Source organism: Melanotaenia boesemani, chromosome 4 (assembly GCF_017639745.1).
Source record: "Melanotaenia boesemani isolate fMelBoe1 chromosome 4, fMelBoe1.pri, whole genome shotgun sequence".
Taxonomy (NCBI): domain Eukaryota; kingdom Metazoa; phylum Chordata; class Actinopteri; order Atheriniformes; family Melanotaeniidae; genus Melanotaenia; species Melanotaenia boesemani.
Window position 1 is genome coordinate 9,341,746 of NC_055685.1, and position 11,250 is coordinate 9,352,995.

The following is an 11,250-nucleotide window of genomic DNA, read 5'->3' on the forward strand; positions in this document are numbered from 1 at the left end:
TTAAACAATTTACCTCAGCTATGGTGATAGCCAGGATGAACCAGGGAGGGGGGCAGTATGTGTAACTGTCAAAGTACCACTTGCGGTCAACCTCCCGGGGCAGTGTCTCATAGGCAACATGGCGGACAAACCGCTGGGACAGTCCCAAGTTGACCTCGTCTCTGAGACTGCAGCCTTTTAGCTGCCTGCTGCCCTGCAGGATGGCCCTCCGGAAACTATTGGAGCGTTTGTTGCTCATCTGGAGAATGAGAGGCAAGAAGGAAGAGAGGGAAGGGAAGAGGGATTAAGACCGTGTTGGATATTAGAGCTTCAGTATAACATCCTGCTAGCCCTCTCTTTACCTTATTTTCTAGCATATAGATATTGACAACTCCTAGAATTCAGTCATACGCTTTGAATATAGACCACACACACTCACATCTTCTAAGAAGAGATTAACACACAATACTCTCCTCACCGTGGCAATGAAATGCCTGTATCATCACCCAGCAACCAACATACTTTTTATACATGTGCCTCTGAAATCAAGTTAATCCCCTGACATGGATACTGTACCACCACTTTTGATGGGCAGCAACTTTACAGATTTACATTCAGAACTAATCAATAAGAAATCTGACTAAATGACTTAAAAGACCTCATTTTAAAGAAATGGATGTTATTTGTCAGAGGAGGACCTGTGGCATTTAGCCCCAAGAACAATGGGATGTTTTACATTCATTTCAACAAGTAAATTCCACAAGGTGGCTGGATGAATGAAGGAGTACTACTTCTGAGTTCTCCAGCATCAACCATCAGGCAAGACAGCTGAAATTTAGAAATCGTTGGATTTTCCAAATACACAAAACTTGTTGAATAGATGAAAGAGGCCAAACTTAGGTTTTTGGGGAGGCTTTCCCAATGTGGACAACAAACTTATCAACATGATATAGACCGTGCTCTAAAAGTGGGTCAGGAAATAAAAAAACTCCACCAGTTCTGCTAAATTCTGGTCAAAGTGTTCCTGCTAATAGAAATTCGACCTAATAACATGTGTATTATCAGAATATATATTCATTAAGAGTCAGTTTTCTGACTATGTTGTATAAAAAAATAACTTCACAGTTTTTTTTTATTTTTAAATGTTTTATATTTCTATCATTAAAACAAAAAAAAGTAGAAGGCAATCACTTAAAGACCAGTTATTTCATAAAACAGTATTGAAATATGTCACTATTATGAAATCCTAGGTCATAATTACATAGCTTATAAAACTATTTTATTGTCTTTCTCCACTATGTTTTATGCCAATAAAGTTTTTTTTTCTGCCAGTTTAGTATAAGACAATTAATTTGAAAGAATCCTACAACCCTTATACTGTATATATTATAAGGAATATATTTGAAATAAATAAAATCATAAATTGAAAAAAAAAGAAGACGTTTTTGCTGTTTAGACTTTCTTAATGAAAACTATAAACGGCAAACGTGTCGTGTCCTCAGCAGAGGCCGGGGTCAACGAGGGGATATAAAATGGACACATTCTCCATAAAACAGTCCAATTTGAAATGTTGGGAAATAATGTGGAAATATTTTTCATTTTGTGTCCTCCAGCTGTTTTTGTATAAGTGAACAAGGATGATTATAACAATTATGATGGTATGAAAATGATCATCTATAATTGTAATGTTACTGAAACCCTGAAAGTGTATCTCACACCTTTATAAACTCCACACCAGGAAGTTGTGTGTTCTAAAGTCTGCAGGTAGAGGAAGTCCTGATACCACCCATCCATTAATTTAGAGCACTGCTAATGAGGCATTGTTTTGTCCCAGTTAAAAACCTCAACTGTCAACATCATCCCTTTATGAACACACATGTAAGAAAATCACATAAAATCAGAAAACTGCAGAAACAAAATGTAGAAGCTTTTGAGGCTTTATGGTGAAACTGCTTCATATTTTTGATGGACCCACACACATTTAAGGTTTGTTATGAGACTGGAGGAAATCTGTTTTTTCTTCGAGGGGGAGTCACGATACCACAAGTAGATTGGAAAAGTGAGAATTACAAGTAGATGTTTTAGTTGTTTGTGTGGGAGTCAGGTTATTTTTATGATCAGGAGCATGAGGTTATGCTTATTCATATTAAATCAGTCTTTGCACAGTCTTTATCTTCTCCCATGATTGTGTCTCTGCAACTGCAAAAAGCTCAGATGTTTCAGTTTGCATATTATATCTAAAGTTTGTTAAAAAGACATTACTTTTAGACATAATGGCTGAGTATTTGTGTTAAATGTATAACACAAAAAGGAGAGAAACTGAAAACCTACAAACTGAAATCCCCTTAATAAATTTAAGTGTAATAAAGCTTTGAATATCTTGCACAACAATAGGGATCCTTTCACATCTAATTTTAAAATAAAATAAAATAAGATGGGAGTCATGTAAAATCAGAAGCTCAATAAAGCTGAATAATAGCTCTTTAATGGCTGTTTCTGGAGGGCCACTAGTCAAAGATAAAACTTAAGAAAAAAGCTTTAATATCAGGCCCGGAAAACTGTGGGAAAATGATCACAGGTTACCATGGTCACTTCTTGACTGCACAACAAGGCAAGAGCACACACAGACCTCCCCCTGACAGCCCTGCTCTATAAAGACAGTCAATTCTTCTAGTAAAGTGACTGCAATTCCTCTCGTCTGTACGACACAAAAGAAAGAATGGCATTCTGTTTGTTGACCCACTGCCAAGATGAGAAGGGAAAGGCAGAGAGAGAAAAGGCGAAGCAGACAAATGGGTGTTCGGTCACCAAGGGACAATTTCACCATTTGATCAATAGAAAAGACAACGAAAGAAGAAAGACAAACTCAGAAGACAGACAGAGAGAGAAACAGAAAAAGGAGAAAGCAGTAAAAACCACAGAGATGACAGCAAAAGAGCAAGAGCAGCAGATTTTTATTAACTTAATCAAAAGAATGAGATGCTGCTGATGCCTTAATCACTGCTCAGCCTTGTTATGGACTGGCAATCTGTCCAGGGTGTCACCCGTTATTGGTTGCTGTCAGGGCTCGAATTGCACTGGGGCTTTCAGGAGAGCCTTCTTTTCGCACGTGCACCACGACTTCACACGCCATGCGCACGTGCATTTATATTAGTGCACGTAGTGCAGTCAAAAATATGGTTACTATTAAAAAAAACTACTGAATGCATCTTGTTTAATCAGAAACAGCGACGGAGACTTCTTTAACCACAAAAAGAAGCACATCAGGTGGTTGTGTGGACCCTCACAGCACACAACAGACAAACAATGCTGCTGTGCACATGCTGAAGGAAACAGAACGGATCATCTGCATTGTTTGGAAGATTTTTAGGACTAACCCTGAAGTATCAGCTGAATCTCTTTAGGGGAACTCCTCTGCCTTTCAGGGGAGCCAAGCTCCCCTTAGCTCCCCCATAAATCGAACGCTGGTTGCCGTAGCCAAGCAAGAGTCTGATTATGTGTCAAGGATTACATCACTGTATAATTAGTATCAAAATGGAAATTGGCACCACATGGACTTCAGTTGTGATTGTTGAAATGAGTAGAAACAATCCAAGGACTGGCTATTGGTACTTTGTAATGATGCAGTAATTACATGTGACACCTTCTGTTTGCATGAACTGAGATCTGCCACATAGATAATCTCTAATCCATCCAACAGTACTGATCAGCTGTGTCAAAGCTCAAAAGAGGCTCATTTAAGAAGCCTGACATGGTCAGATGAATTTTCCAGTTCGAAGGGTCACCTTTTTAAAACAACAAAAAGAGCAAGAAACAAATTTCTATATGAGTGGAATTTAGTCAGTGAAAGATTAAAAACAATATCATCTTCCAGCATTGAAAAGTTAATGCTCTGAATTAACCAAACCTCCAACCAAAACTCTAAACTGCTTATTCACTACAACATACATATAAACATTGACGCAGCTTCAAATAAGATAATGCTCCCCACTATGATGTGTAAAAGGATGTCCCACTTAATGTTTCATAACCATGTTGTGCCCAGCAAAGCAGTTGTAACATACTGTATGTGTCCAGTCAAAGTCTTAAGTCTTAATTACTGTCTAGCTTTTTCCCTGAAAACATGGAGCACTGCAGCCTTCCTGCTCTACACTCACCTCTTGTGAAGCCTGTGTTTGCCACATCTTGCAAGAAAAAAAGCCCAAAATTTTCTTAAAACAAACAAAATCCCTCATGATAAGCTGACCAGACAACTGGATCCGAAAGCAAATTCTGGAAGCAGTCTGCAGCAAGATGTCATGAAAATTCTGGGATGAGGGAAATGGTGTTATTAAAGAGTATACATGTCTACATAATCTGACTAAGATCAGCACACTCTATATAACTTAACTAAATGATTGCTTATTCTAAATATGATGATTTTAGGGTATGATAAAAGATTAAAGCACTTTCATTTCTAACCTACCTTTTGGTACCTTTTAAGGGTACCACAAAAAACAGGCTAATAAAAACTCACTATGCTCATAATCATGACATATTTAAAATAATTTTTCCTATTAAATCCAATACGAAAGTGCCCAAACATTTGACTGGAGCAAACACAAAGGAAAAAACATGAATAGAACAGCTCCCCTTTACTTTCTGCCAAACCTTAAATGAGACATGTCATAGTTGAGTGCATTGATGGATATGTTGATGCTTCCAACATGTTCAAAGCAGTTGTGCTTAGAGTACCCAAATGGCTAACAGTGGCCCTGGTTCAGATCATGTACTTCCTAAACTTGCCATTACAATACCTTCAGTTCCTTTTAAATAAATCTTAGTTCCTATGTCCTGGGTTTGGGTCCTTCCTCCTCACCATCTCATCCATGGCTCATGATGATACTCACATGTAAATCAATTGCATGTGGTAACATGACAACATTACCAGATATACACTAGTAAACAAACTCCTCTGTACAAAACAGTGGTGGACCAGATCCTTCATGACTGAGGAAACACTCTTGTTCAGTGTCTGGTTCAGAAATGCTACAATGTATTTGACTGGCTGTCACAAAATATCAAGTTTGTCATTACACTTTGGATAGCAGAAGATTTCCTTAAATCAAGTTACATAAACTCTGAGGTAATAAAGCTTGTGTTTAAAGCTGAAGACAAAGTCAACTGAGACCATTTCTTTCGACAGCTGACTCACAATATTTTGGTGCCATACTCTGGTATCAGTGCGCCGTCTGTATTGTTTGCTCGACTCATTGCCATGACAATAAGGCATAATTACATCAACACTGTTCTTGTATTAGTATGTAATTTTCTTGCCAACAGATCCTGTCAGACTTGGCTCGCACAGTAACACTGATTGATTCACAGCATAATACAGCAAAAACAGACATGAAATGGTAGCAGATGTTCCACATTGAAAACATAATTTCACTCCTTGAACTGTATTTCACTCTGTGTTAAACACATCCAAACAATGATCCAAACAATGCAGCTCCCTGTGTTGCATTAACACAAAGCTTGTTCATGTATTTATTTTTGTCTTTCATCAAATGGGTGCTTAGTTTACTGAAATGTTGATACTGACCAATAGATGGCAAAGAAGTTTACTGGTGCTAATATCACTGCACAGTGCTCAACCAAAATCAGCAAACACTTAACAAATACCATCATATCATGATATGAAGTAGGATATGATAGATTTTCCAGCTGTGAAAGCGAGGAGACAAGCATCATAAAGACATCATGTGATTTATCCCCTGCTCGAGAGAAAAAAAAGTGAGTATCATGAAAGTTTCTGTAGATACTTTGGGAAATATGTTGCTATTACGGGCCAGTTTCTGCCCTGGCCAATCATAAGAAAGGCAACCCCTCACAGTGAAAAATGAGACAATAAAGGATGATTTATAGATATAATGAAAAAACCCTACAATACAAAGCATTCAGATAAGAAAGAAACAGGTGAAAAAAAGCTTAAAGAGTGAAATATAGTGGCAAAGGTAAAGAGTCTGAGAGGATGGAGATGAGGGAGAGCGAACAGTGATATAAATGCCAACAGTGACGCAGCAGCGAGAAGGCAATTACTGACAATCACACTGATGGAAGAGCTGCAGAGCAAAGGAGAGATGCCGCGCCAAATAAACCCCTTGCTGTTTGTCTCTGTCTGTTCTGGCCCCTGCCTCTCCTTCTGTTATTCTTCCCTCCTTCTCTCCCCCTTCTGGCCTATCTACCATCTTTATCTTTGGAGTGATAAAAATGTCCCAACAGAAACCAGTCGCTGCTGGTTATCTTGGCTTTTTCAAGTTCCCATTTTGGCTTTGGCATAATCATCTTCAACTCTGATAGCATTCCAAATCAAATCAAACTTTATTTATAAAACACTTTACATAGAAGCACAAAAGAAGCACAAAGTGCTTTACATTGTAAAAACAAATTTAGAATATAAATAAATCCTTCACACACTCAATATAAAACATCAAAGTTCAAAAACACACACCTGATCATATTCCCTTTCCCACAATTATATTTCAGTCATTTATGTTAATAGAAAATATGTTAACATCACGCTGACATGATACTTAAATAAGGCTGGTTCTCCTGGCTTGTTGTGGGACTTCTGTGTCCAAGAACAGCATTTAAAAGTTGAAAAGAAGTTAACAAAGCCAATAATTAACTGATGGTGGAACAAAACATCAAATCAATAGTGAAACTGAGAAACCTTTAAAAAAAAAATACATATCTTTGAATTTGTTTTAATGTGCTACAAAGCTTTTTTCATGATTCTTACTGTGTTGCATCACATCTTCCTATAACAACACAAAATAACAACACTCTCTGTTATACAGCATCAATCAAGCCACCAATCAACACCCACCAAATGCAGGTTCAAATTCATTTTGGAGGGTTTAAATAAAAACTTACTGGTCAGTTTGGCAGGTGATGAATGAAGCTGTCACCACGTTCCCCATGAACATCATTCCTAAAGTATTAAACACCCACTAGCTGCATGCTTAGCAAAATTTAAATGAAGTATGTGACGTGAAGAACGAAAAACAAAAATCTTTTACATGGTTGTTCACATTATAATTTAACGTGAAGGGCCTGACAGTGTGTACAGCCTTAATTAAATCTACTAAGCTGAAGTTTTAAGTAGATAATTTCAAAAATGCCAAGAGCAAACATTGCTATTGGTTGACATTTTCATGAAAAAAAGTTAATTAAAACAATTTAATGACATGTGTATGATTAAATACATACATATTCACTTGTAATCTGGGTTATTTATCCAGATAGAAACCGGCTGGTGTAAATTCTGTCTGGAATCTACCGTCAAACTGATGGAGTTTTTTTTTTTTTTTTTTTTTTTTTGATGAAATAGCCATAGTGGAATACAAAAAAAAAAAAAAAAAAAAAAAACATTACTATGACGTTTTTTCACCTCCTGTTTTTTATGACGGCTTGAATTCGTTGAGGGATGGATTTCAATTTAAAAAAAAAAACAACCATATTTCATTTTTCATATAGCAGCTTACACATCAGCTTTGCAGGATAGATTACTGACATAAAACAGAATTTTTCACTTTTCATCACAAATTAAACTCATATTAGGATTAATAGAGTAGAAATTCTTTGAGTTCAGTTTTCTATGAGAAAAATGTGGCTACAGATCCACCATAACTGGATAGCAGGTGCCAGTTGCATGTTTTATGTAAATGTGCTCATAAGCATCAGAAAACCTGAGTTAGTTTTGGGAGTTGATAACCATTGTGATCGGCTTATCGTGTTCTTGATTGTTAAAGTTTAGACAAGACAGATGATTAATAGTTATCAGAAATTAATTTAACAAATATTCAGGCTTTAAAATAATTTATTGATACTCCATAAAAATTTCCCAAAATTGATTTAAAAATGTTCAAAGCACTGCTTGTTTTGTCTGACTGGCATTACATTATGTTGGATTTATCAGCAGATGCTTTTATCCAATGCAACATATGTGTGGAACTCTTTAGTAGGAAGGAATGGGGCAAATGATCAAATCTTAGAGTCATCGAGATGTGAATTTTGAACTGATTCACAGTGTCAAAAGTCTATTTTCTTTATGTTAACTGATAGGACTAGAAGCACTCAGAGTGCAGACCTCTGCCAAGCCATTGTCATTTCTTTTTTGCCAATGATTGTGGGCATTAATTTTGAATTACAAACTCTAATGGCAAAATTATCTCTATCTCCCCTTAGTAACAAACTCATTAAAAAAATTCCTGTATCCAGACGGTGATCAGGATCACCCCCAAAATCTATTCCTTATTCCAATTTTTGAAAGTTCCATCTAAATCCATGCATACCTTTTTGAGTTATAATGCTAACGGAAAGACAGACAGACAGACCAACACCACCCAAAACAAACCTCCACCTTGGCGGTGGTAATAAAGTGCTCAAAGAGACTACAATATGCACGAGAGATCCATCTGGCAACCTCTACATTAAAGCAACACTACATAGGTTTCCAACCTTAAAACTCTGTGCTTCTGACTTTGATGCATCCCTGGAGCCATCGTTACCCTGCAGCATCTCAGGGATGAGAAACCGCACTTCACAACTTAGTGTTCCAGCCAGGAGCATCACGTGATAGCTGCATTTTGCTTTACAGCATGGTGTCACACACCAGCAACTGGGTATCAAACTTCATTAGGGGGTACCAAAGTATAAAAATCTGCCAAAGTTCAGTAGATCTGCTTTAAGATGCATCAGATAAAAGCACTCTGGTTGCTATGAAGTTGAACTAGGATATTTTGGAAAAATGACTAGTATAAGAAACTACATTACATGTCGCTATTTGAGGAAATATAGAAACACCTGGCTGCTGCAAACCAGAGGACCATCACACTAGTCAGAGCTTCATCCCAAGTCTGTCACAGTAAATATACAGTACCAGTCAAAAGTTACATTTAATGGGATAGTGTGTCCAAACTTTTGACTGGTTCTGTATGTATTCACTGTTAAAACCAGGGCTTTTGCACACTTTGGAGTAGAAATACAATGTCCCATCCCATTTTATTGACCACAAGCGTGCTGGTATGGGCGCACTTTTCTTTTTCTGTAGTTTTTTTATAATTTTAAAAAGAAATCCTGTATAGAAAAAAAAGCATAAAGATGCTTCAATGATAGCTTCATAAACACATCAAACCTCATTGAAACATGATTTAAATTAAGATTTCCATCCCAGCTTATAGTGGAATCCAGTATCTTGCCAGAGAACACTTCAACAATGTAGATTTGAGAAGGATGACCCTGCTATTTCCTGAGCTACAAAATCTTAAGTGTTCAGAAGACAGAAAAGCAGCAAGTCTTCATACTAAAGAGGTCGTAAGGATCAAATAATTTGCATTTTAACTTTATAACATTAAAATCAGTTTAAACCATGAACAGTCCTCTTTTCCTCTGTCCTAATCTTTTGTTGCTGCCTCTATGAATACATTAAACACTGAGTGCGAACACAATAGGGACTTAGAAAAAAAAAATATGATTATGTACACCATGATGCCCACACCCATCCCTCTCTGTCCCACTTCCAGAAGCACACCATGACCCACTGGCGCTCACGTGACTTGAACTGGAAAAGACGCCACAAGAAGTCTTTCTGACATTTTTTCCCCAGCTTCCTCCAGGCCTCATTCTTTGCCCACTGTATCAGACAATGGACAGCTTTGAACAAAAAGAGAGAGGGGGGGCAGAGAGGGATACTCACACAATATTTTCCCTACAGTCTGGACATAAATGCACCCTCTGCCCACCCACTCCCTCAGCCACCCAGTAGTTATTGTTTACCACAGAGCGACTCCTACTCCAAATCCACTCCACACTGTCCCAGCTCCAGCTTCCCATGAGAAACAGCACTGAGACAGTGGATGAAAGAAACTGAGAAGACCAGGAGGCAGCTAAGAAAGATGGAGGGACTTGAGTAAGACTGTAGGCAGCAGGCAGCAGTTTGAAGGTGAAACTGAAAGTGGAGCAAGGTGAGACATGAGGAAACTCCCCTGATGGGATCTTGTAATCTGGCTTTATGGACTGGGTGTAAAAGAAAAATAAAACAAATACAAAGATGATGAAGACAGTCAGGTGTCTCACCTGAGAGATGCTGAAATTGTTTTATGAGCTTTAATGAGCCTTACCTCTCTGAAGTCCAGCATCAATGACCGAATCATGTCCAATCCCCAAAGTTACTGTAGAGCAATGGTTCTCAAATTTTTTGAGCCACAACCCCCAAGATAACATATGTTGGAGTTCGTGACCCCCACCACCACCCCCACGCGCCGACTTAGTGATTTATAGTGTGTTGTATCAGATGGGTCATCTCGCAGCCATCTTCTAAATGTAAGGCTGGAAAACTGTCAGAATCTTCATAAATAAGGAGGATAAAGTGGGTTTTGGTGGCTCTCCGCTGTGAAAAGGCACCTACATACCCCAAACCAGCTTCTTTCGCAGTGTTAATGTCAAATTAAGATTTTTAATTTGGCATGTGCACTGACTTTGTTGTTTATGTGTTATGTTAAAAAATAAGGTGCAAATTTAAAAGATTTATCTCTTCATTAATGGTTTAATTTTGAAAGCCCTGGTAAAAATCCCAAATTGATTTGATAAATGCAAGACATATATTTTTTTAAATTTATCTGTTGAATCCCTTAAATTATCTCATGACCCCCAGTTAAAGAACTACTGCTGTAGAGAAGTTCACAGCATTACAGTATGTGCATTTTGCATACAACCAAGTTAATAATATTAATAAAAACAAGTTAATACTGCATTTCAGAGCATGCAAGAACATAAGTTAAAACAAAGAGTGGTGAAAAAAGTCCCGATAAACTGCTTTGAAAGCAACAAAAAATATCTCACCAGGTTAACAAAGTCCTGGTAGCAGATCTTTCCATCAGCATTGCCATCAGCGAGAGCCAGAAGTACTTCTAGTTTGTGGGGGTCGAGCTCAGAGCCGTGGGTGGCCAGCAAGTCCCTGAACCTCTCTGTGCTGATGAAGCCTGAATTCTCTGGATCGTACTGTAAACAAACACACAGATAATAATCTTTAAACAACACTGTAAACATAACATGCATGGGTATTTTCTTGAGGCATATTAAATGTAGCAAAAATGTACTTAACAGACATAAAGCACATGCAGCAGGAAACAAATACAAATGAACAGAAGTTCAAGAGCAGTCAGTGAAGCCAAACATTACAAGGCCAAGAACACATCAACAAAAGCTTAACTTTAGTTTGAGCAT

At 37.7% G+C, this 11,250-nt stretch overlaps 1 protein-coding gene across 3 annotated transcripts in view; it reads right to left on the reverse strand.

Annotated features, from left to right (window-relative positions):
• rhbdl3 (rhomboid, veinlet-like 3 (Drosophila)) overlaps window positions 1-11,250 on the reverse strand; it is an 86,589-nt gene that overhangs the window by 24,016 nt on the left and 51,323 nt on the right. For all 3 annotated transcript variants that reach the window (XM_041982997.1, XM_041982996.1, XM_041982999.1), the window contains 2 exons: window positions 10,867-11,025; window positions 14-238 (listed from right to left, as the gene is read on the reverse strand). In XM_041982997.1, the coding sequence (XP_041838931.1) occupies window positions 14-238; window positions 10,867-11,025 (384 nt within the window). The remainder of the gene's footprint in view (window positions 1-13; window positions 239-10,866; window positions 11,026-11,250) is intronic.